The sequence below is a fragment of the Heterocephalus glaber genome, unplaced genomic scaffold (genome assembly GCF_053883595.1).
Source record: "Heterocephalus glaber isolate CG9 unplaced genomic scaffold, H.glaber_assembly_v1.0 deba00001452, whole genome shotgun sequence".
Lineage (NCBI taxonomy): Eukaryota > Metazoa > Chordata > Mammalia > Rodentia > Bathyergidae > Heterocephalus > Heterocephalus glaber.
In genome coordinates this window covers 24,441,433-24,468,277 of record NW_028258302.1, presented here as the reverse complement: position 1 = coordinate 24,468,277, position 26,845 = coordinate 24,441,433, and the positions used below count along the sequence as shown (strand labels likewise).

The following is a 26,845-nucleotide window of genomic DNA, read 5'->3' as shown; positions in this document are numbered from 1 at the left end:
TCACACCTCCCACTAAGTAAAAACGCAGTTTAGTCCTCTGACTCTCATGGTTTTGTTTCACTCATTTCCACATTTCAGAATAATTGCTCCTATTGAGCGTTTCCTAAGTCGTTGTACGAGTGTCTTATATCCTTTAAAAGTCATGCCTGACTCCGCCCTGCCAGGGAAGTTATCTTCCCGGTGTGTTACAGAGGTGGTGTGTTACAGAGGTTGTCGTGGGCTGGAGGAAGTGAAGTCAAGGTCACACAGGAGGACAGGCAGGATGCAAACTGAACCTGACTACACACTCTTTACCTTATATTATGTCAGAAGACTTAAGTTACAACAAAATTATAGATCTCATTTTGCTTTGTGGCTCTAGAATTAGGAACTTTATTCCATAACATAGAATGAGCTTTTTCATGAGTTGAACACAGGGAGCTCATTTTATGGACAGAAAAGGGCTGAGGAAAGCAGAAACAGGAAACAAACCGGTTGGTTGTCTCAAAGTCACTTTCCCTGTAAAAGTTAGAGGAGACTTGCTCATCCTGTTGGCTAAAACTGTCCTGTTTTGAAATTTGATTATTCACTCTCCCCGATTTCTCAGAAGTTCAGATGAACAACCTAGTTTCAGCTCTGTGACAGAAATTTTAGCATGAGTGACTCCATTTTGGTCTGTTAGGTCCCAGTATATAAATTGATATACAGTCTGAGAAGAATTGGATCCTCACAGATGTCAGCACGAAAAAGTAGAGATATAGGGGCCGGAGATTTAGCTCAGTGGTTCCACCTGCCTCACAAGCAGAAGGACCCAAGTTCGATCCCGGGTAGCAAAAAAAAAAAGTAGAGATATCAGAATTGCGGCTGGAGGCAAATCTGAACAGAATCAGGCCTCAGGATGAAGAAGCAATAGCAAGTCCTGCAACCTCCCTAGAGATAAACAGAAATTTAAAATTATACTGTAATTAGCACTACCTGGTCCAGGAGGCCCAGATAGGCATCAGGCTCTTAGGTGGCTGACCAGAACATCTGGATCCATACTCCTCTCCCTTCCATAAAATACTTCTGTTCTTCCCATTGCTATGTGACTCATTTTCCTATTGGATCAATATTAGCTAAGTGGCTATACTTATAATCCTATAGGCTGATTGTTGTCTGACCCACATAGCACCCACTTTGCAGCATAAAATTACCCCTGACAGGGGCTGGGGATTTAGCTCAGTGGCACCACACCTACCTCGAAAGCACAAGGTCCTAAGTTTGATCCCCAGTACAAAAATAAATTATCCCTGACAAAGGGCCTCAGTGGCAATCTCTTTTGGGACCCCTCCTGTCTCGAAGGAGCTTTATCTTAATAAACCTTTCCTGCTCTTAATCTTAACCTCCTTTGTCCCTTGGAATTCATTCTTCAATATTTGGAGGACACAAGCTTGACACATTTGACATCTAGTAGGTTGGGAGTTTTATTTTTCCTATATCCCTAGTATAGGAGCTCAATCCAAAATAATGACTTCCTCTGGTTTTGGTTTAACAAATATAATCACTTGAGCAGCAAAACCTTAGCGTCAGGGCTGGGATATACCTCAGTACTAGAGTACTTGCCCTCAGTTCAGTCTCCAGTAGGGGGCCAGGGAGACACCTTATCTCCATTCTTTCGTTTATTTCACATTTACTAGAAGCCTGTACTTGTGAAGATCAAGGCAGACATGGGAAATATAGAGATGAACAATAGAAGTTAAAACCCTTGTCCTTTCCTGGTGTGGTGGAGCACGCCTGTAATCCCAGCACTCAGGAGGCTGAGGCAGGAAGATCGCTGCAAGTGCAAGGCCAGCCTGGGCTACATGGTGAGTTCAAAGCCAGCGTGAATTACATAGCGAGACCCTGTCTCAAAAAAACAAGAACAAACAAACAAAAAAAACCTGCCTTCAGGAGCTCACGGTCCAGTGGGAAGAGACAAGTGATAAACAATATAAATAAAGACTACGATAGTAATAAATACAAAAGAGAAAAAAACCTAAAAACACAGCAGGGAGTAATGAAATTGCTTTCCTTATATCCTCAAAGGATCTATCTCATTGGCTGAAAGAAAGTTTATTTCATTCACCTGTGTCTCCTTCTCTCCTCCTACCACTTCCCTTTCCTGCGCTTAAATCCAGGCTTGGCACATTCCGGGATGAAACTTCTTATTGATAAACAAGATCAGGCATCCTGGATTTTAGGCCTTGGGCAAGTCCCTGCTCCTCTCTGGGCCTCAGCATATGGAGAAAGTGGCCTAGAAAAGATCCCTAAGGTCTCTTCCATCTCTGACGCTCTAGGATTCTATGAATAGGGTTAAAGAGAACCGGGACTAGCGATTGCTTCCCCATCCTAGCAACCGTTGCTACAAGAGGGCCACCTCCTGGTAGGAGTGGCAACCCCTCCCTAGATCAGGAGGTCTTACTGGCATCCCGTGATGCATAGCGACATTGCCTCCCTAGGAAGCACGTTTTGGCCTCTTTGGTCACGATTTGGCTTTTGGAACCAGCCAAAGAACGCGCCTTGTTTCTGTAGCAACCGCTCCAGGTCCACGCGCTGACGGCAAGTGGCAAGGGTCAAGACAGATTCGCAAACTAAAAGCCCAAGACCTGTTCAGTTGTACCTTCGTTGTCAGGCCCTTTAAATGTCACGTGACTTCCCTAGGCTTGGTCCCCGCCTCTTTCCCCCTCCCAAATCCAGGCTAACGCTGGTGAGAACGGGAAGCTCCCGACCTGGCGGACTAACTGGAGCACCGACGCTGCAGCCGGTTGGGCCAGTGCCCTTTCCCGGTAATTCTTTCCCGGCGTGACGCGCGGAGCCGCGAACGCGGCGGGCCCGGGAAAGCTCAGGGATCTTCCGTCAGTTCCTTCTCGTTCCCAGTCCCCGATGGGCCCGGGGGGAACCGGGAGCCGACAGGGCCCAGCCCAGGTCTTTCAGGGGCGGCGGGGGAGGGAGTCGCCTCCTGGAACGTGGCGATCTACAGTGGGCGCTCGCGGCGGGCTCACACTCGGAGCGCGTCCCCGAGAGCCTCTGCCCGAGCCTGGGGGTGCTGCCTGAAGGCGGCAGCCTACCTGTTAGGCAGGTTGTCACCTGGCCTGAGGCCGGCACCGTGGAACTGGAAACTGTCAGCAAAAGAACTTCACACCCACCACCATCACCGCTAACTAGAAGGGACTACCACAGTATACGCACTGCATGGGAGAATACGACCACTGTTGACGGTGGACTCCCTGCTAGTAAATCTGTTACGTGCATTTAATCCCCCCTGACGACCCTTCAAGGTGGCTGTATTACTCATTCCCGTTTTATGACTAAGGACACAGACTTAGTACCTTTATTTTACCCAAGGTCTTAGAATTGTGGAGAATGGATTCCAATCCTAGCCTGATTCCAAAGTCCATGTGCTTGACCAGTAGCTACATAGCCTTCACTTTTTTGCACGACAGGGCAGTTGTCTTAAGGAAGAAACTGCTTTGCTTTAGGATTTTTTCAGTACATGTGCAGTTTTAACATTGGTCACCAGATCAGTCAGTTTTGTAAGGACACTGGCCAGCATTAGTCCTCCACCTGTCAAAATCCAGCGCTGTTGCAGCTTTGCCCCTCTTAAAGTGTCACATTACACACTTAACACTTTATTAATTTGTGAAAAGTCAAGATAATAGGTATGAAAAAGCGTATGGTATTACAAAGGTCATAATCCTGGAGTGTAAATATCTACAATAGCAGGACTGCCCACTACCTTGTTCATTAACCAGCCAGAATTCTTTCCCAAACCAGATAGAGCTTAAAACATTTTAAGGCCATACCAATTTTCAGCCTGAATAGTGAATTCTTCTTTACATGGAAAACTAAATTTTTTCTCACCACTTTTTCTCATCTAAAATTTCAATTTATAGTGACCATATTGCTAATGATTGGATTAAAGAGTGGCTTCTCATTTTCTTGTTTGAATGGATGTGGTGAGGAAGAATGTAATTGAAGCATATTAAGTCTTAGCTGTTTTTTTTAAAGTTCATATTTAAACTTATTTAATGCCAAAGAACTCCACAATGATCTCATTCTGTAGTTTAGCACATGATAAGTCTTATGATTTCATGAACTTATTTAACATGTATGCACTGCAGTGTTCTTAAACCATTTAAGTTGTCAAGGTACATGAAATTTGTTTTCACATATTCACTTACTATTTCTTCATCTCACTCATTTTGAGTCATAAGCTTTTCTAATCCAAGGGTCTTGGAGAGTTGCTATTAATTCTTATTACTCATCTTTTCGTCTGTAGTACTTCTTAATTTTGATATTCAACAGTAGTAGCAAGATGATTGACTTTAAAAGATGATCACAGAGCTTGACACATTTCCTGCAAAATATCTTTTTATTTGTTTTGTTTTTCATCTATATATCTTACACTTTCATCTAAGACAAGACTGTCCAGGTTTCTGCCACTAAAACTTACTGCCTCTTCAATCATTTCAGCTCTGGAAAGGAAGAGAAATGGAAGTGAAAAAGTTGACCCTTTCCTGGCAGTTCTTGATAGTTCTGGTTCTGATCCTGCAAATTCTGACTGCGTTGGATTTTGACCCATACAGAGTCCTAGGGGTCAGCCGAACAGCCAGTCAGGCTGATATTAAAAAGGCTTATAAGAAGCTCGCCCGGGAATGGTAGGTGAAATAAAGAAATGGAAATTTAATACAAGCTAAGCAGTCTAACCAGGAGAATGAAGCCTAAATTATAATTAGCTTATAATTATAATTTGTCTTTTCTCTCTGTTTCTATGTTCAATATATATATGTATGTCTAGACTATGTAGAACTTATGTTCATGTTCTATAATTTTGGAGGATAAGTTCCAAAGTATGTTTACTGTGAAACTTCCTTTTAGGAATACTGTGGCTTCAAGGATTGCTATAGATACTGTTAACATATTTAGTGTTAAACTGAAGTAAGAAACAGCTTTCATTTTTTTAAAACCATGTAACCAACAATGGATATGCTCCCCTTCCCAGGACATATTATTCACAAAGTCACAATGGATACGCTCCCCTTCCCAGGACACATTATTCACAGAATTCTTTATGAGTTTAATTGCTAAGGGGGACACTATTCAATCTTATTCTGAGTGGGTGAATGTGTGATGTGATGTGATGTATAAAGCCAAGCCCCTTTGTGCAAGCTAGGAAAGTGCCATACCACTGAGCTATATCCCAGTTCTAAATTACTGATTTTTAATTTTTAAGCTTTAAAAAACCTTGTTTAACCCCAGCACTCGGGTGACTGAGGCAGGAGGATTGCCACAAGTTTAAGGCCACCCTGGGCTACATAGCAAAACCATGTCTGAAAAAAAGCAAAAACAGTTTAAGCCAGGCATGGTGGCACACACTCATAATCCTGGCTACTCTAGAGCCTGAAGCAGTAGGATCACAGATTCAAAACCAGCCTGGGCAATTTAGCAGGACCGTATCCCAAAATACAAAGGGGTGGTAGTATACCTCAGTGGTAGAGCCTTTGCCTAGCATGAGGGAGGCCCTATGTTCTACCTCTTGTATGGCAAAGAAAAGAAGAAATTTAAAAAGAGAGCTTTTTGCCCTCAATTAAAAAAGAATACTCGGGGCCAGGATGAGCCCGGTGGCGCCGTGCCTGCCTGACAAGCCCAAAGTCCTGAGTTGGATTCCCGGTATGGGGAGGGGGAATACTCAGGAACCAAGTATATTATTTTTTAAGGAAATCTTGAAGTAAAATCATAATTTTATCTGTTAGTTGTTAGGATAGCAATTAGCAAGAAAGCAATAAATCTAGAACTTATTTTGGATACATGTCATTGGTTTCTCCCACCAAAGTTTTGGCCATGCCAAAGAAGCAGAAGTGTTAGATTATATAGCTGAGTGGGGTAGCAAGAGGAAAGAAGGGCTGTTGGCTAGCTTGCAGAACCACCCATAGGTAATGAAAGAAAGCTTGTGCTAGGTCCCATCGCTGAGCACCTACTGGATGCCAGCCTTCGAGTTCTGTGTGTGATCCCACTGAAACCTTGTCATTAGCCTATGAAAGGAGATTGCTGAAACTGTTCTACAGATGAGAAAGTTGAGACTCAGAGATGGTAAATCCACATTACCTCTGGGTTCCACAGTTTGACCTTCTGTATCAACGCTTCATTTTTTGTTTGGTTTTTAATTATTTGCCCATCTGGACAAGAGTAAAGGTGGTGGGCTAGCATTTGGGTGGGAGGGGGCTGAATGAGAGCAGGAAACAGCCACATGCAGATAATGTCATGGGCTATGGATGACTCTTCCTGGCCCCTTTCTTCTTCAGTAAGCAGATATATTTTAGGATTAAACTAATTGCAGTCCAGGCCAGGGATTTAGCTCAGTGGTTCCGCTGCCTGGCTCGCAAGGGCAAGGTCCCGAGTTTGATCCCCAGTACCAAAAAAAACACCTAATTGCGGTCAAGGTAAATAGTAGCTTAAAATATAATATTTTGAATAGATATTTTAGACCATATTCATATCACGAGAAATCTAGAATTGAAAGAAACAACAGCCTGGGCAAGTGTAAAAAGACAACCCCTGATTACGTGTGTCCTCTTTCCAGGGACTGTATGCCAAACTTGCTTTCAATAACATTTCAAACTCCTGCCTCTTTATGTTAGAAGTAAAAAAAAAAAAATCTGTAGTTAATCCATAAACAACAACATTCCTTTTTTTGAGACAAGGTCTCACTGTGTGTTTCAGACTGGACTTGAACTCCTGGGCGATCCTCCTGCCTCAGCCTCCCAAGTGCTGGAATTACAGGCGTGTGCCACCACAGCCAGGAAAAAACAGCATTCTTTTAGAGAGGAGATAGCCTTTGACAGTAGTTTCAGAGCAGAAATGATAGCTTGAGGTCATGGATTTGTTAAAATGTACTGCTTTGACTTTTCTGTCTTCCTGAGCTGAAAAGGGTGTTATTGATATTAATTAAATGAGTCATTCTCTTCCTTAATTAGATCCTCTCTACGAGTAATTCACCACCATAGAAATATAGAGTATCATCTAGCGAAAGTCTAAACTATTATTTTACCTTTATATTTCTGCGGTATTCTTGTTTTTGGGCGGGGTGGGTTGTGCATGTTCTTTGTTACTGGGGATGGAACTCGGGACCTTGTGCGGCAGGCAGCAGAACCACTGAGCTAAATCCCCGGCCCAGTACTATTGTTGGCTGTTGTTTTGGCCATGGAAATGTTTTATCATCTGGACTGGTTTCAGTTTCGTTTTGTGATGGTTTCATGTACATTGAAAAATAACCATTGTTTCCCATCTTGACTTTTCAGAATGAGCTGTAGCAGGGAGAAGTGGTTAATTGTTGGATTGTATTTTACTAAGGGTTTTACTAAGTGTTTCTTAGACTTCACAAGAATTTTCCCTTGCGTGGTGAAACCACTTGAAATTACTTTTTTCTCTTAGAAAAACTGTTTCTCTCCCTATAATTAAGTTTTATCATAAACACTTTTCATTTGTCATCCTTATTAGCAAAATAACTCCTACCCCAAGAAAAGCAAATTGATATTACATGGTTCAGTCAACCAAACAGTTAAGTTGTCATATTCTTTGCTATATTTCTTTTTCTGTCTTGTTTTTATTCCTTTAGAGGTCACCAGCAGCTAGTAGATACCATACACAATGTTTTCTTCACTCTGAAATGTAAAGGTTGCTGTTTGTGAAATAATTTCATAGTCACTGAGAATGCCATTTGGCGATACATTCCTAGGGCTGAACACACCCTGTTCTAAGTGTCTTCCGCCTTGCGATCTTCCCACGGCTAGGAGAGTGTTCCTAGAAGTCAAACCATCTTGTGCAATCCTTTGTTCTTGAGCCTTGGCCACCCCTGTTGCAGGACCCCTGTTTCCTACCCAGCTGCCTACAAGGTTCTTTCTACTCCAGTGTCCTAAAGAGCCCCTTCCCGTCCTTCTCTTCCACAGAGTTAGTTCTTTGTGTTAAATCATTTGTGCAGTTGTATCATTTTAGCCATTCAGCCATTAATCTAAGTTCAAATATTGAAGGCACCTTTTTTTCTTTCATTTTGTCATCCAGAAACATGCTTTGGAATCATCTTATTTCCTCAAATCATACTGTTTTCGTTACGCCTAGCCAGTATTTTTCCCCACTAATTATTCATAGCAAGGATTAAATGGTTAAGGAAACAATGTCCAAATTCAATAGTGAACCGTTTGAAGTTTCCTTGGTTTTAGAGCAATTGAAATATGTAGTGTAATTCATTCAAACATATTCCTGCTAGAATAAGTCAAATTGTAGATTTTTTTTTTCCTGTTCCAGTGTACTTGATGTGCTTTTAATGGTCATTTGCTTCCCTGAGAGTTGTTTTTCTTTCCAGAACCTGTGCTAGAGGAACTTGAGTAGACATAAGCAAAACCGATTACATGAAGAATAAACCCTGGGCTGGGATTTAGCTCGGTGGTGCTGTGCCTGCCTAGCAAGGGCAAGGTCCTGAGTTCAATCCCCATATACCAAAAGAATAAACCCTGTCACAGAGTCTTTTAACAAAGTGAATGTTGAAAAAAATCAGTCTATACAAAACACTTAGACCTTGAAACACTGCAAAGAAGTAAACTGAGTCCTTTCTCAGACTTTAAAATCCCCAAAACTGAAATAAGTATAAACACCAAAAATTACAAAATAATATGTGACCTCAAGACAGTTAATTGCCCGCTATAGATAATAGCCATTGTTGAAGATTAGTTCTACTGTTAAATAAATTAACTTTGCATAAACTTTTTTTTTTAACATCTTAAATATGTGGCCTTGAAGCCAGATGTGGTGGTACACTCCTGTAATCCCAGCATTCGGGAGGCTGAGGCAGCAGGAGTTTGAGGCCAGCCTGAACTAGTATCAAGACCCTGTTTCAAAAAAGCAAAACGAAACAAATGTGGCCTTGAAACCATTATCCATTTAGAGCTAAAAGGCACCATAGGTGGAGAAGTAATGAATACTGAAGTGTTTTGATTTGTTTTTTTGTTTCTTTTTTCTGGTACCTGGGATCGAACTCAAGACCTTGCACTTGCCAGGCAGGTGCAGCACCACTGAGCTACAGCCCTGGCCCAGGTTTACTCTAATATGGGGAGGATACACTGGTGTCTGAGAAAAGCCTTCATTGTGCACCTAAGGGACTGACTGAACAGAGCCCCTTTGCACAGCTGGGGAGTAGCGTAAAGATGGGTGAAATGCTCTCACATTGCACTCTGGTGCTTTGAAAATGTACCCAGCTGGAGTGTTCCAAGAGGAAAATGCCTATCGCAGAGTTTCATTTACTGTAGCCGGTGAAGCCATCAATCGCTTCTACTGTTTATGTTAGGCAGCTGTCCTAACACAATGGCCCATTTACCTCGGAAGTCATAAGCTGTGTGTATGACGATGTTACATGACCGTGTGTGGAAAATGAAATCCTCACTGGCTGCGCATCTGTTTCAGGCATCCTGACAAAAACAGAAATCCTGGGGCCGCAGACAAGTTCATCCAGATCAGCAAGGCTTACGAGGTATCGGGGCAAACCCTGGGGCGCGTCCCTTAGCTCTTAATAAAACTATACCTGTGGTGATCAGCTCTGTAAAGCCTGCTCAGGAAACGCATGTTCCCAGGCCCTGACCTGCTTTCCAAATGATGGTAGAAAGAATATATCTGGTCACATCAGTGTTGAAACAAGTGCCTGAACACTTGAACTTTTGAAAAATCTGGCCTTTTTTTTTTTTTGGTACCAGGCGTTGAACTCAGGACCTTGCGCTTGTGAGGCAGGTATAGTGCCACTGATCTCAATCCCCAGCCTGAAAATATGGCCTTTTTCTCCCCCAGTGCTGGGGATTAAATCCAGGGCTGCACTATCACTGAGCTACATCCCCAGCCCATTTTTTTCCCCAGCCCTTTTTGTTTTTGATTTTGAGACAAATCCTCACTAAGTTACCAAATGGGCCTTAAATTTGGAAGCCTCCTGCCTCACCTCCTGAGTAGCTGGGATTACAGTTGTGTGCCACACCTGGCTGGACTATCTCAAAGGCTTTAATTAGAATTGTAAGATTACTTGGAATAAGTTCTGTATTACCTTTTTAGAAACTTTTATTAAAGACTCACATGCCAGGGATTTAGCCAAGTGGCACTGTGCTTGCCTTGCAAGCACAAGGTCGTGAGTTCGATCCCCGGTAAACCCCCCCCCCCCAAAAAAAGACTCACATGCCAATTTGCCTATATTTATTAAAATGCCACAAAGTTACAAGTCCACTGAAACACAACTTTTTGATAATTTGCAGTATGTCAGCTTAAGTCGCTTGGTCTGGAATATGCATAACAGAGAAGTTGCTGGCTTCCTGATTTGTTAGGGGATGCTCTTCACCAAACAGTGCTTAGATAGTATTAACTCATCCTAATGGATTCTTGAACCTTGTACCTCAAAGTTATTTTTAAGTAAAGTAAAGTCAGCTAACGCACAAGGGACTGGACTCAAATCTGTGGCTGCTTTTTGGAATTCATATATTTCCAGTCCTTGGTCTGAATGATTCCAACTCATAAGGTATGACTAATTCAGCTTTCTTGTAATTGAGCCCATCAACAATGGGCCAGGGATTTAGCTCAGTGGTTCCACCACTTTCCTTGCAAGTGCAAGGACCCGAATTCAATCCCCGATACCAAAAAAAAATCAAAACAAAACCAGAATAGATCCTATGACTTATAAACTAGCAATCTAATGTATACAGTTATTTCTACACTGTAATCAACAATGTGTGGTATTTTATTTAATTTACTGAAGTGCCTACTGAGATAGTTTCAAATCTTTAATGCCAAGATGAATGGGTCTAGCTAAAGAACTGAAGTATTTTGATCCTGAGTTTTCTTTAATGTTTTTGATTAATGTTTTCTATTAAGAGTTTCCCAGTATCCTGAGCCACTGCATTTAGAATACCTAATCACAGCTGGGGATATTGGCACATGCTTGTAATCCCCACACTCTGGGAGGCTGAGGCAGGAGGATTGCACGTTCAAGCCCAGCCTGGGAAATTTAATGACTTAGCAAGATCCTTTCTCAAAATAGAAAATAGGGCCAGGGATTTAGCTCGACTGCCTCGAGTGTAAGGTCCCGAGTTCTTTTTATTTTTGGTACCGGGGATTGAACTCGGGACCTTGCGCTTGTACAGCAGGCAGCGAAACCACTGAGCTACATCTCCGGCCCAAAAATTAAAAAATTTTAAAACAGAAAATTAAAAAAAGGACTGGGGATGTAGCTCAGTGCAAAGGCCCTGAGTTCAATCCCTAGCACCACCAAAAAAAAAAAAGAAAAAAGAGTATCTAATCACATCACAATCTTTACATTTATTTTCTTTGTGTCTTTCAAGTTGCTGCCAGAAAATTCCTTTGCATGAAACTTTTCCTGTTTTTTAGATTTCTTATCCTTTTTCCTCCTAGATTCTTTCCAATGAAGAAAAGAGATCAAATTATGATCACTATGGCGATGCTGGTGAGAACCAGCGGCACCAGCAGCAGCAGCGAGAGTATCGCTTCCACCATTTCCACGAAAATTTCTATTTCGATGAATCTTTTTTTCACTTTCCTTTCAATTCGGAGCGGCGGGACTCAATTGATGAAAAGTACTTACTGCACTTTTCACACTACGTGAATGAAGTGGTTCCAGACAGCTTCAAGAAGCCCTACCTCATTAAGATCACCTCAGACTGGTGCTTCAGCTGCATCCACATCGAGCCCATTTGGAAAGAAGTGGTTCAAGAACTGGAAGGATTGGGTAAGATTGCTTTATTCTTTTGGAGACTGTTGACCTTCTGTTGCTGGGACAAGCTACCTGACATAGATGCTTGAAGGAGAAAAGGTTTACTTTTGGCTCACAGTTTCAGAGGTTTCAGTCCAAGGCCAGCTGGCTCCATTGCTTTAGGGCTGTAGAGAGGCAGAAACATCATGGCGGAAGGCCATGGTGGAGGAAAGCTGCTCACCTCACAGAAGTCAGGAAGCCGAGAGGAAGGAAGGGGCAAGGACAGGATATATCCTGCTAGGCAGCCCCCCATGACCTCCTTCCTCCAGCTGGGCCCCACCTCCTAAGAGCCTGTTCAGCTCTGAACTCATCCACAGATTTATCCCCTCACAAGTCAGTGCCCTCATGATCCAGTCACCTCTCCAGCCCCACCCTGAATGGTGCTGCACTGGGGATCAAGCTCTCAGTACCCAAGTCTTTGAGGACATTTCATTTTTAAGCTGTAAGAGATAATTTGTATAGGAGAGGGTGATTTTTCTCATTCTTGAATTTATGGAATATTGGGAGAAAAACGGCAGGTATTGTGATTTTTCTTCATGGATTCCTGGTGGTTGATGTTTTCCAGATATGTGTTTTTTTGGTTTTGTTTTTTGGTTATATTGGTTTTTGTTTTTTGGTTTTGGAACCAGGAATTGAACTCTGGCCCTTGCATGTACCAGGCAGGTGCTACACCACTGAGACATGAGACCCTGAGACGTGGTTTTAGGGAGGGAAAACATATAAGTCACTTTCATTTTGCATTACTGGCTTGAAGTTTTAACTACATCATAAATAGCAAAATACCTAGTTGGGGGCCTTCTTGCTGTTCTGGAGGCTACAAGTCTCAGAATGTGGTGTCATAGGTTCGCTGTCTTTTAAGGTCTCCCTCATGGCCTGCAGGTGGCGCTTCTCACTGTGTGGTCATGTGGTTGTCTCTGCATGTGCATCTCTGGTGTCTTCTATATCCTTGCCTCTTACAAGGACACCAGTCCTGTTGGGTGAGACCCCATCTTAACAACCCCATTTTAACTGCATTTCTTCCTTTCTTAGCGCAGGTTGCCATAATGAAATACCGTAGTTAAGGTGGCTTAAACATTGGAGGCTGAAGTCCGAGGCCAGGATGCAGCATGGTTGGGTTCTCAGGAACTCCATCTTCCTGGCTTGTGGGGGGCCACCTTGCTTTGTCCTTGTATGTCTTGTGTGTCTTCTTACAAGGTCACCAGTCACATCGTGAGATTCACTCTGGTAACCTAATTATCCCAAAGACCCTTGTACTATCATGTTGAGGGCAAGGGCTTCAGCATATGAATCTGGGGGACATGAACATCCAGCCCTGTAATGGCCATGGGGTTCCAGTCTGAATCACAGATCAGCCTTTCTTTCAGCCATATTTACCACTTCATCCCAGGAAATTTTTAGTGACCAAGGGTGAATATTTAACTTACTGACTCTTGAAAGTTGGAAGAGGTGAGTTCAGTTCCTATGTGTGTGTTTTCTAGGCCTTAGCAGACCTATTCTTGAGTAACTAGATGGGGAAAATCTCAACCCTAGGGGCTGAGGAGCCTGAATTTCTCTGGAGAGTGCAGATTCCTGGAAACCACTGGTTCATTTATTCTAAAGAGCTTTTGTCTTGTTATTCAGAAATGCTTAGGTACCCCAGTTTGGCAGAATGCTTTCCTGAGAGTGAATATCTGCTCAGGAAGAAGCTGAGGAAAGAAGTGTAGCAGCATCTCCCATGTGGCAGGCAATAGGTGTGTGATGAGTGAAGGAGAGCTGAGGTCAGGTGGAGGCCACTGAGTGGGTTGGCTTCTTGGTCACAAAGTGTCACTGCATCCCACACTGTGTCTAGGAGCTAACATTGGCCCATTAGGAGAGCCACAGCACTGCGTGTTCAGGTTGGGAATGTATTTACTCCATGTTCAGCACAGGGCCCGAATGACATGTTGAACACGGCAGGCAAACATACATGATGTGAGGCCACTCAGAACAGCGTCTGTGACCAAGCACTGTGGGGTCAGGTAGATAAACATTCAAACTCTGTCTTTGTGTCCTTTGAACAGATTACTTATCCTAAGTTTCTTCACATCCAAAATAGCCAGGCATGGTGACGCATGCCTAGAATCCCAACACTCAACACTCAGGAGGCTGAGGCAGGAGGATCGCCTTGAGTTCCAGGCCAGCCCAGCCTACATAGTTCTAGACCAGCATGAACTACATGGCAAGACCCTGTCTTAGGGGGAAAAACAATGGACAGTAATGTCAAGTCAACAGTATCATTATGAAGAATAAATGAGAAAATTTTAAGCTAAGGACCTAATATATATTATGCACTTAATTGAACCTTAGAGAATTTCTGATAAACTGGTTTTCCTAGTTTACCAAAGTAGTTTTTATTTTTTTCCCAGTACTGAGAATTGAACCCAAGGCTTTTTAAATTTGAGGCAGAGCCTCCCTAAATTGCTCAGGCTAGGCTTGAGCTTGTGATCTTCCTGTCTCAGCCTCCCAGAGTGCTAGCATCATAGGCATGTGCCACCACAACTGGCTCTGAAGTAAATGTTTTTTCAGTGGCTATTTTTTCTATGCAGTTCAGGCTGCCATTGAACTCACTATGTAGCCCAATCTGGCTTTGAACTTGCCACACTCTTCCTATCTCAGCTTCTCAAGCACTGGGATTACAGGCATGAGTCACCACGCTTGGCTAAGGACCTATTTAATAAACCCCTTTTGAAAATCTTTCCTAAACGTATCAGTCCATTTTCTTCAATTCACTGGCCACAATGTACTGCTTCAGGCTCATTTTGAGCAGAGCCTCTTCAAGACCTGGGCAGAGGTGAGAAGCAACACTGCAGGCTGAAGGGAGCAAGGTAGACAGAGAAGCAAGTGCCCACAGGTGGAGCTGCTGTGGGGCCAGGCAAGGCTGTGTGGTGACAGAGGAAGCAGGCAGAGCATGCGGGAGCCAGGAGAAAGGAGCTGCTATATGATGTTTAGGAAGGTGGTATGTAGGAGAGTGACCTGGCAGCCCTCCACTGCTGCCCAGTCGTGCTGAGGCCTGGGGGACCAGGTTCCCAAGCCCCTTTGAACGTGAGACATGAGAAAAGAGTCATAAGCTGACAGGGGAATAGTGATTTGAAAGAGCTACCTCAGCTCGACACTCAGTGTGAAGTGATGCATAATAGCTGAGAGTTATTGAGGGTTCGCCATGTGCCAAATGCCACTGCAGGTACCACGGGTTTTTTTTTGGTTTTTTTTGGTACCAGGGATTGAACTCAGGACCTTGCACTTGTGAGGCAAGCAGCGCCACCACTGAGCTACATCCCTGGCCCCCTGCAGATACCACTCTTATTAAGCAACAACCTTGGGGCCAAGTGCTACTGGTAGCCTCATGTAGATACTTAGCTCATTTTTGGTACCTTGTCCAGGGTCACATCTGGTATTTGGCAGTCCTGGGATCCAAACAGTCCCAGGACTGGGTAGAACCACAGTGCCATACTGCCTTCGGGTGGCCTTAAATCCTTGATGATTGAAAGATCTCACCATACTTTTAGGTTGTCATGCTATAGAATTCTAGTAAGTCAGGACTAAGCATGTGAAAAGCTGGAATTAGTGGCACATACCTATAATCCCAGCACTGGGGAGGCTGAGGCAGGAGGACACTGTGAGTTCAAGGTCATCCTGGGCTACATAGTGAGTTTCTAAACTATATAGTGAGACCTTGTCTCAAAAAAAAAAAAAATCCAGAGTTAGCATCCATAGAACTAACATTTACTGAATATCTTGTCAGTTCTCTGCTGTGCTCCACCAAATCCTATGGAAGGCAGGTTGTGACTGCACAGATTGGATTAATTTGGTTTGTAGACCATTTTTCCCTTTGCAGCATTCAGATTGCTTGAAGATTCTTGACAGCTGGTTCCCTTGGTTATAGTTGGTGACACTGAGATGAGATCAGGACAGGCGCCCTGGCTGTTCTCTGTCTAGTTCAGGTATCGCCACACTTTACACAATCACCAGAAATAAAGTTTCTATTTTGTGTTGACAGGAGGAATAGAGAGTCTCAGAGCTGAGCTAGGGAAGCTTGGATGTCATCTCAGAATGACATAAAATGCCTGAATTGCAGGATGTGGTAGAAGTAGGACAGTTATTTAGGTGGAACCAACAGTCGTGCAGTGTGGAAATAACTAGCATGTAAAGCATCTAGGGTGGACAGGCAGCCATGCTAGGGCCTAGGAACAGACAGCGCTGCCCCTGCCCTTGAGGAGCTCCCCGTTCAGCAGCAGAGAAGATCCATAGGTGGCGAATAACACCAGCCTAGCAGATGCAGACTGCTCAGTGCTGGAGAAGCAGAAGGTAACAAGGAAGTCATCCTATCCCACGTTTGCATTTAAAATTTTTACTTTCATGTGCCAATTTACCACATTAGACACTAAAGGACATAAAATAATTTTTATTGAGCATTTCACTTGCCTTTTGTTGTGCTAAGTGCCCTGTATGGGTCATCTTTTTTTTTTTTTTTGGTCAGCATAAATTTCCTTTATTTTTGCATTTATGGTAGGATTTTGTTTTGAGGTTTTCCTTATCAAGTAAGTATAAAGTTTTCAAGTCATTTAAGATGAAAATAGATATTTAGAAATTAACTTAAAATTAATTTTCTTCTTCTGTAAAGTCTACCTCTTCATCTTCATCATCTTCTGCATGTTGATCCTTTCTTAATCGACCAGTAGATACCTGTCCTGTTCAAGATACACCCTTAGCTGACAGTGATCTCTGAAGAGGTGATTTTGAATTTGCTTTTACAATATCTAAATGAGATGGATAATCTAGTGGATACAGAGAATTTCGGAAAACCTCCAAATCTTCATCCTCATCAATCTTTTGCATATTTTGGTAGGCAGCAGTGTAGACCTCTAAAGCTTTGCCATGAAATAACATTTCGATTGTGATAAATTCTGAAAATATATCCTTGATATCCTTATTTTCTGCTTTTCGAAATTGTCAATAGTTTCCTCCAGATGATGAGTTGTTCAGGTAACATCTGTTGAAGCTATGTGTAATTCACCTTCTGCCTGTGAAATTACATGTCGATCAGATGGGTTTCCTGGCCGGGTTCTTTCTAACTGAGTTAACTGCTTAGCTTCTCTATTCCTTGCTGTTAACACTGCTTTGAGATCATCCTGTTTCAGTTTTACAATTGCTCCATAAGCTTTCAAAGGTTCAACCACTTTGGCTTCAAGTCTTTCAACCTCTGCTTGTCGATAATCCTGAAGTTTGACAAACTCATCAGCAAAATTTTTTCAGGCCTTGCTTTAAATTTGGGGTCTCTGTGGAGGCATACATGTTAATTTCATTCACCAGGAGGTCTGCTTTGTCTCACAGTCTGACAGTTTTCCGCACATAAGCAGCAAAGATTTGGTACAGCTCCCCAGAATGCTTCTCCACATTTGTGACAGCATCTTGCAGTTGTCTGGTTTGAGCGTCCTGGCTTTCCAGGGTGCGCCTTAACATCTTGCCTTGCAAATGGCCAGGAGCCAGGGGTTGGAGCCCAGCAACTGGGGCTCCCAGACGGCTGACGTGCACTGGGCGCGAGGCACACACACACCCCTGTATGGGTCATCTTTATGCACCGAGCAATCCAGTCAGAGAGAGGCTATTGTCCCTATTTTACAGATGAGGAAACTGAGGCATAGCAAGGTGAAGGAATTAATCCAAAGTCGCACTTTCCCTGGGCAGCAGTGTTGGGGTCTGGACCTACAAGTGTCACCCTCTTCAGGGCTTCACTGCACTGCTTCAGAAGTAAATCAGTCCTGGCCATTGTAAGACCGAGGGCCTTACTAAACACTCCGAGGAGCTGACTGTAGCGAAGAACACCCGGAAAGGAACACACCGGACAAGTTGAAAAATAAAACAGACCTTTATTAGTCTGGCCAGACGGCAATCCCAAAGCAAAATAGCTTAGAGAGGCAACTGGCTCAGAGTCCAAGGCTGTTCTTATAGGGGGTTGAGGGGGAAGTTAACATATAGAATTAAAGAAAAGGGACAAAGGTTAGTGGTCGACTGTCACATATTGATGGTCAGCAGACATTTGTAGCTTGTTCTATAGATTGTGGTGTCCAGAACATCAGTTCTGGGCAAACAAGGAGTTGAGTAGTTTACTTTGAGACTTTAGGTCTGTTACAGATTTTTATCTAGTGTCCCAAAACTAACAAGCGTCTTTATCTATTAACTCACATTTAATCACAATGGGGCTGGAGAAAAGGAACAAAGGTTATGCAGTCCCACATTCCCCACTGATTTTTGGAACTTAAGTAATCTTACGCACAAATGTAGGCATCCATTGTATACAACAACATGACAATAATAAGCATGTACACACAACTATGATGACAAGAAAAAGTTGTTTTAACCATTGTAGGTTGGGCAACCACGAAGTTAACCATTTGAACAAGTCCCCGCCATCCTCATCATGTACTCTTTGAGCCAGATCTTCTAATTGTTTTACCTTTTTTTTTAATCTTTGGACCATTATCAGTAAGATTGAAACAACACATATTTTTTATTCTTTCACAGCCTTGGTGGTGGAGGAGCAACAAATAGTCTATTGTTGTTCTATTATTTAAGATTGCCTGTCTCTGTTCCTGTAACTCTTGGTTAATTAATGCCAAGGCTGATGAGGTAGCATTTAACCCTTTGACCACCTTGCAAGCTAATTTTTGTACTGTCTTTTCAGCATGGACTCCTGTAGAAGGCAGGGCAACAAAAGATGCTATCATGGTTATTACTTTAGCATCTGTTAACAGACCTACGTCATCATCGCATCCTGGTGCAGTGTAAGGTGACCAACGTTTAGTTCTGTTAGGCACAATCAAATCAGTTCTGTCTGGCAACACTACAGCTAGATGACTCAAACAGCAATGGGTCTTGGTTAAATTTGTTGGAATATAATTAAAGGTTATTCTTTCACAGGTATAAAACCATCTGATGGGCAGGGAGATATGGCAATTGTTATACACAATTTTTTTTGTTTTATATGGCAGGACATCCCTTTTGACCATTTTATCCTCAGACATTTGGTTGTGCAGTTTTTATACAAAGCACATTTAGTTTTGTTTGACATAATTACCTTGGGTGTATATAATTCGACAGCATTTTTAGGTTTACGGCAGGTGTCATGTCCCCAATTATAACTATCCATGTAAGTAAGATTTTTTCCTGGGATGTCCTTAAATAGGGTATAGGGTCATATTAATTTTAAAGAGGTGTATACCAGAATAAGACAGCTTTTCAGCACATAATGGAAATTTACATCAACATTTAAGCAGAATTTAGACAAGCGAGTTTGTCAATTGAATCCATACATTTTTTGTGTGATCTAGTCCTCTTGGGGGCAATACTGCTAGTGTCCCAGAGAATATTATCATTAAGGTGAAACATTTTTAACCCGTTCCAGTCTTAGCTTTTGGTCGCCTGGTTGGCTGATAACCTTCCATTTGTCCTTTTTGACGTCCGTGGGGGGTCCTGCTTTTAGATGGTTGCAATGTATCCAGGCAGAATGTCCAGCCACCTTCACCACCAAGGGAGTTGACAGGACAACAGGAACCGGTCCCTTTTAACGAGGTTCCAGGGTCTTGGAATCAAAGCTGTGACTAAAAACCAAATCTCCCAGCTTATAGGGTAAAGGTTGTAAAGGTTTTTTATTTGGACTAGTCATTTTTTTTTTTTCGTAATGTCTCATGTAGCTCTGACTGAAGCTGATGAACTGCTTTTAAGGATTTAAGGAGTCGAAGGTGGGAAAAATTTTTTTTTAATTCTACATCTATTAACGGAATGATTGGGGGAGATCGCCCATAAACAATCTGGAAGGGGGACAGATTGAGGGGAGGCTTGGGAGTGCACCTCGTTCGGAGGAGGGCAAAAGGGAGAAGCTCTACCCAACCTAGTTCAGTCTCCAAGCATAATTTAGTCAGAATCTCCTTTAAAGTTCAATTTGTTTTTTTTATCTGTCCTGAACTTTGAGGCCTATAGGCACAGTGTAGATTTCACTTTATTTTAAGGATATTACTAATTAATTTAGATATCTTAGCCGTAAAGGCTGGACCATTGTCAGACCCCAGAGCTAAAGGCAAACCAAAACGGGGAACTATTTCTGTCAGGAGTTTTTTAACTGTTACTTTTGCTGTCTCCCTCTTAGTGGGGTATGTTTTTACCCATCCTGAAAATGTATCCACAAAACTAGCAGGTATTTGTACCCATACATGCCAGGCTTTATTTCAGTAAAGTCCAACTCCCAGTGTTCTCCTGGAGTTAGTCCTCTGTGTTGGACCCCAGGGGGCCTGGTTACCCGATTAGCATTTACCTTGAGGCAGGTGGGGCATCATCTCACCATGTCCTGGGGCTTTTGGGCTAATCCCTCACTGACGAAATGGGGTTGTAAGGCAGCCATCATCTTTTTTTTACCGAGGTGGGTGGACTCATGTAGTTCTCGCAGGAACGTGTCTGCTGCAGCGGCTGGGAGCACCACCTTTCCCTCCTTAGTCATCCACCACCCATGTCTTTCTCGAGTCCAGCGTCTCCTGTTCATTTCCGTTATCTCCTTGTCTGTATATTCAGGTTTTTCTGGGAGTACCGGTGTGGGAAGCAGAACCATTTGCTTCCCCACTGATTTTTGGGTGGCTTGTCTTGCAGCCTGATCAGCAGCATTATTACCAGTCACCTTGGGGCTTGACCCCTTTTGGTGCCCATGGCAATGGATGATGGCAACCTCTTGGGGCAACCACATGGCTTGTAGCAGTGGCAATATCTCAGTCTTATTTTTAATTTTTTTTTTTCAGAGGTTAGCAGCCCTCTGTTCCGATAAATCTCCCCATGTACATGGGCGGTGGCAAAAGCATAATGGCTATCAGTGAATATATTTATCCTTTTTTCTTTTTTCAATTCCAGAGTCTTAGTTAAAGCAATCAGCTCAGCCCTCTGTACCGATGTCCCTTGAGGTAGCCCCTGCTCCCATTCCACCTGTTGGTCCTGGTTGACCACTGCCGCTCCAGCATACTGCACACCATCACGAACGAAACTGCACCCATCAGTATAGAACGTTATCTCTGCGCAGGGGAGGGCCTGGTCTGTCAAGTCCAGATGTCCTCCCCTCGAGTTTTCAAGAGTCTCGAGGCAATCATGGATGGGCATTTGTTTATCAGATTCTGGGAGTAGAGTAGCCGGATTGAGGCCAGCAGTGGTGGCAAACTTAATGCGTGGCTGTTCTAATAAAAGTCCTTGATATTGTAACAGTCTGGCATTAGACAGCCATTTGCTAGGTGAGCTATTCAATAAGGGCTCAATGGCATGGGGAGTGGTGAAAGTTAAATCCTATCCAAAGGTCAATTTATCAGCCTCTCGGGTTAAAGCAGCTGCCGCTGCTATTGTCCTCAAACAAGTAGGCCACCCTCAGGCCACTGGGTCGAGCTTCTTTGAGAGGTATGCCACAGGCCGCTTCCATGGCCCCAAAAGCTGAGTAATCACTCCCTTAGCTACCCCATTTTTCTCTGCCACATACAGGGTAAAGGGCTTGTTTAAGTCTGGCAATGCCAGGGCTGGTGCCGATGCAAGTGCAGTCTTAAGCAATTGAAATGCCTGCTGGCGAGCCTCAGTCCACTCAAGGGGTGTATTTCCTCCCGCAGTGGCCTTATGCAGGGGTTTGGCAATCTCAGCAAAGCCAGGAATCCAAATCCTGCAATAGCCAACCGCCCCTAGGAACTCTCGCACCTGTTTCTTTGAGCCTGGCTTCGGAATCTGGAGAATTGTGGATACTCTCGATTCTGTCAGCCTCCTCTTTCCCTTTTTAAGAATATAGCCCAAGTAGGTTACCTTGGTCCGGCAGAGTTGAGCTTTCTTCCAGGACACCCAATATCCCAGTTCCTGGAGGGCTTTCAGGAGGCCCTCGGTGGCTGCAATGCATTTTTTATCGGTTGAAGTCGCCACCGGGAGGTCATCGACATACTGAAGAATAGTCGCCTGGGGAAACACTTTTTTTACCTCTTGCAGATCTTTGCTGAGAGCTTCCCTGAACAGAGTGGGGGAGTTTTTGACTCCCTGCGGCAGCCGGGTCCATGTCAGCTGTCTGGTTGTTCCGGTGTCTGGGTCAGTCCATTCAAAGGCAAAGAGGGGCTGGCTCACAGGTGCTAGAGGCAGGCTGAAAAATGCATCTTTAAGGTCTAATACTGAGTACCACACATGACCGGGAGGGATGAGACTCAACAGAGTATAGGGATTTGGTACTGTTGGGTGAACGGTCTCGACCCGGCTGTTTACTTCCCGCAAATCCTGTACTGGTCTGAAGTCCGAGGTGCCGGGCTTCCTTACAGGAAGCAGGGGTGTATTCCAGGCGGACTGGCAAGGGACCAAGATGCCGGCTTCCTGGAGTTGGTGGATGTGTTTGGAGATCCCCACCTTGGCCTCATCAATCTCTCTCATCTACAAAGAGAACTCCATCTCCTTTTTTTAAAGTCTCTTTTTCTCTCTTTCTTTTTAACTTTTTACAATCCCTCTTGTAATGGCCCTTTTCTTTGTAATATCTACATTGATCCTTTTTTAACAAGGGCCATACTTTACTTTTATACTCTTTTTTATTTTTTCTGTATTTCTTTTGGATAAAACCTACATCTGTCAAGGCTGCAATGTTTGTCTTTTTTATCTTTTTAGACATTTTATCCTCAAAAGGATCTCTATTGTTAAACACCTTTATCGCCACATTTATCAACTTTTTAAAATTTTTTTCCTCAAATCCCTTCATCCGCTGCAATTTCTTTCTAATATCTGGAGCCAACTGAGTAACAAAAGCCAAATTAATTGTCTGTCGATTTGCAGGGGCATCTGGGTCAATTGGAGTATATGTACGGTATGCTTTCAACAGACACTCCAGAAAGGCAGAAGGGGATTCCTCAGGTCCTTGAAGGACCTCGCTTACCTTGCTCAAATTGGTAGGCTTTCGAGCCAGCTCCCCTCAAGCCGGCTAGGAGATGCTGACAGTAGTTTTGGAGAGCTTCTCTCCCACCCGAGGAATTAGCTTGCTACGGGGGATGGGTGGACGGAAGTTGTGCCTCAGTACGGGCCCGCTGTTGTTCATCGAGGGGCCCCTCTGTTTCCCCTAACACTGACTTTATGGCTTGCCCTCGGATCCTTTCTCTTTCCTCAGAGGTAAAAAGAGCTTGGAGAAGTTGTTGACAATCATCCCAGGTTGGGTCATGGGTATGAAAAAGATTCTAGGAGGGAGATCAAAGCCTGGGGCTTTTCTGAAAAGGGGGGATTTTGATGTTTCCAATTATACAAATCACTGGTAGAAAAAGGGATATAGACATAATGACCCTGTTCTATTTCCCTAAGAGACAGAAGAGGAACTGAACTAGTCCCTTCAGTGGGAGCCCCACTGGGACCATAAGCAGCCCCGTTCGCATGTGGGAGGGGGAGGTTACAGAATCCGGAAATTTTTCTTCTTCAGGAAAAGGAGGGTAGAAAGGGTTTCGAGATCTGGGGCCGGTTTTATCAGAGGAGGAGGATGGCTCCACACAGGGTGGAGGTCTTACAAAGGGGTCTAAGGGATCAGGATCTTGTGAGAGCACCGGCTTGGGAGCCCGGGCTTTGACCTCTCGGGGTTCCCTTGGGGCCATAACCAAAATGCGAGAGTTTATTCACAAGGAACAATGCTGCAACCAAGCCAGAGGCTCTTGACAAGGCTGAACCCAGATATTTATATATGGAAACTGATCAGGATGGCTAGGGTACCCGCTTATCCTTTTCCATACCACCCGGCAGAGGCTCGGCTCAAAGGAGCCCTCGGCTGGCCATCCAATCTCCAAAGGCCAGCCATTCCAGTTGACACAGGGAGCAAAGTTTTCCGTGAGAAAATTTAACCCCATATTCGTCCTCCTGCTCAGGGGGGAAAAAGCCAATTTAAAATTAGCGAGGAAACAGTCCAATGGAGTAGTCTTGGAGCAGGATCCTCCCATCTCTGTCCTTGATGGTTTGGAAAGAAATTCAAAATTAAACACACAACGGATGGAAAGAAATTCAACATTAAACACAAAATAGGTAGGACACTAATGTATAAATGACAAGACGAACAGGTGCCACAACAAAAGCAAAACTAAATCTTCCCTTGTTCCTCGTCAGGAACCTTGGGGTCAGGGGAGGCTTACCGGCCAGTCAGCCACCTCACTCCTGACAACAAATGGTTGCAACCGGCCAAAAACTTACCTCCAGAGGTTTTCTGAGGTCTGTGCCTGAGAGTCTTCTGCTGGATCCCGCCACAGAGTCTCGGCTGAACTGGGGTTCCTTACCTGGGGATCTCACTGGGACCTCCAAAATGTAAGACCGAGGGCCTTACCAAATGCTCCGAGGAACTGACTGCAGCGAAGAACACCCGGAAAGGAACACACTGGACAAGTTGAAAAATAAAACAAACCTTTATTAGTCTGGCCAGACGGCAATCCCAAAGCAAAATAGCTTAGAGAGGCAACTGGCTCAGAGTCCAAGGCTGTTCTTATAGGGAGTTGAGGGGGAAGTTAACATATAGAATTAAAGAAAAGGGACAAAGGTTAGTGGTCGACTGTCACGAATTGATGGTCAGCAGACATTTGTAGCTTGTTCTATAGATTGTGGCGTCCAGAACATCAGTTCTGGGCAAACAAGGAGTTGAGTAGTTTTACTTTGAGACTTTAGGTCTGTTACAGATTTTTATCTAGTGTCCCAAAACTAACAAGCGTCTTTATCTATTAATTCACATTTAATCACAATGGGGCTGGAGAAAAGGAACAAAGGTTATGCAATCCCACAGCCATCACACCCAGGAAACTGAAATGAGAGACCCTGAATCCTCCTGGCACTCGCAGTGCTTGCAGGAGATGCACATAGATGAAATGATATTTGATTCCAGGCACAAGCATCTTGAAATCAAGTCTTAGCTCAGGGAATCCCAATTTCAGTGACCAGGCAGTGATTATTCACTATGACTTCCTGTTTAAAAAGAAGGAATTGCCCCATTCACTGGGCATGGTGGCGTGTGTCTATGGTCTCAGCTACTGGGGAGGCTGAAGTGTTCTGGAAATCTCGGAAAGAAGTACATAGAGACACAGAATTCGGGTAAAATAATAAAAGTTCTGGTTGGTATCCGAGTGCCCCTTTGTTCAGCTGTTCCTTTTTTTTGGTACCAGGGATTGAACTGGGGTCATTGTGCTTGGGCGAAACCACTGAGCTAAATCCCCAGCCCCAGTGGTTCCTTTTTATATCCTTTTTAGCCATTATCTCATCCCTAGTGGTCTTTGATGTGTTAATACAATTCCAGTTCCTATTTACAGGTCACAGACACAAAATAAGCACATATACATTGTAAATTCACCTAGGCATTGCAACTTTGTTAGGTTAATGAAGTCACTGGTTAAAGAGTCAGATAACCTTCACCTTAAACAACAAGAGTTATGGGAAAAGCAAATCTTAAAGGAACACATTACTTATTTGGCTTCTACAACTACCTTAATATTCAATCTACTAAGTTCTCTAAAACTTTTCCCTATCAGAAGCAGGAGGATTGTTTGAGGACAGGAGCTTGGGCAACATGGCAAGACCTTCTCTCTTAAAAATAAAAAGTAAAATAAAATAATAATTCTTTTCTTTCCAGTATTTGCCAAATATGTAGCAATCTCATACAATCTAGAAGGGTTTTCCTATGTATTGGTAAAATACCTTTTTTTCCTGCTTCAGTTTTGGTCTCTTGGTTTTGTTTTATTTCAAATCATTTTTGCTTCTTTATTACCAGGTTGTTTTGAGCTAGATTTGATGGTGCAGTCTTCCACTTGGTGCTGGGCCAACACTTAAGGCATATTCAGAGGTGGAGGGGAAATAAATGTGTGTATGAGTGTACCAAAGGGGGCCAAGAAAGGATTTCCCTGGAAGATGCCCTGCATGTTTAGGATTGCACAATAATAATAAGTGTACTTCAGCACCTAAAAATACAGGCTTGACAGCAATGTTTAGAACTGCATGGAAAGAAGACCTCTTAGAGCCCCCAAAGAGGAGAAAATACAGTATTTTTAATTCCCCAGGGTTGATTCATTTAACAAGTAGCTTCTAAAAGAAGTCATATGCCTTTCTTTTAAAGGTGCTATTCAAGGGCTGGGGATGTGGCTCAGTGGCTGAGCTCTTGTCTGACATGCACAAGGTCCTGGGTTCAGCCATTAGCATGGCAGAAATAAAACATTGCTATTCAAGTTCATTTGGATCCTGGACACATCCATCTGTCATCCAGCCAGATCCTGCTGAATCAGGGTCCAAATTTGTGCATGGCTTCACCTGCTGTAGGCCGAGCAGGCAGGCTTTAAGAATCCTGCACTTGCCAGGAATTTAGCTTAGTGGTGCCACCGCCTGCACTTGCCAGGAATTTAGCTTAGTGGTGCCACCGCCTGCCTCGAAAGCGCAAGGTCCTGAATTCAATCCCCAGTACCCAAAAAAAAAAAAAAAAAGAATCCTGCACTTCGGAATGTGGAGAAAGAGCCAGTGGCAGGTGTGTTGTTTCCATGGCTTGGGGACCCTCAGTCACTACCAGTCATCATGGCCAACTCACCTGTTTTCCAGAGAAAACGGTGCAGCCGCTTTCAGAATCTGCATCTTTCCTCACTCATAAACAGTACTTCCTTCAGGGTGGCTATATTAAAAGGAAGGGTGTAGAGCTGGGGGATTTAGCTCAGTGGTTCTGCCACCTGCCTCATGAGCGCATGGTCCCAAGTTTGATCCCCGGTACCAAAAAAAAAGGAAGTGTGAATATAAACTTCCAGGTTGATCCCTAACTCAGAAGGGCTCGGAAGTGCTAATTCTACCCATCGGCCTTTGCCTTGTGGCCATGTGACTGCCCTTGGTGACTCTCTTCTGTCTTTCCATAATAAGCCTTGGTGTCTCACCACATGTGCTTATTCTATTCTTGTCCTGTCTTCTGCTCCAATGATTCCCCATCCACTTTCCATCCATTGTTCCATCATTATGTTTTTTGCCTGCAGTGTGATAAAATAGGGTATAAAACGTGACATACAACATCCACTTTGGATT

The 26,845-nt window shown here is 43.6% G+C and overlaps 1 protein-coding gene and 1 pseudogene across 3 annotated transcripts in view; one reads left to right on the top strand and one right to left on the bottom strand.

Annotated features, from left to right (window-relative positions):
* The first annotated feature begins 2,591 nt into the window (after positions 1–2,591).
* The window catches only part of Dnajc16 (DnaJ heat shock protein family (Hsp40) member C16), a 51,533-nt gene continuing 27,279 nt past the window's right edge, over positions 2,592–26,845 (top strand). For 2 of the 3 annotated variants that reach the window (XM_004850336.3, XM_021262848.2), the window contains exons 1-4: positions 2,592–2,783; positions 4,471–4,655; positions 9,451–9,517; positions 11,431–11,764. In XM_004850336.3, the coding sequence (XP_004850393.2) occupies positions 4,489–4,655; positions 9,451–9,517; positions 11,431–11,764 (568 nt within the window). In that variant the 5' untranslated portion in view covers positions 2,592–2,783; positions 4,471–4,488. The remainder of the gene's footprint in view (positions 2,784–4,470; positions 4,656–9,450; positions 9,518–11,430; positions 11,765–26,845) is intronic. The other variant, XM_004850337.3, reaches the window with a different exon arrangement.
* On the bottom strand, positions 16,391–17,364 carry LOC101706374 (CBY1-interacting BAR domain-containing protein 1 pseudogene; annotated as a pseudogene).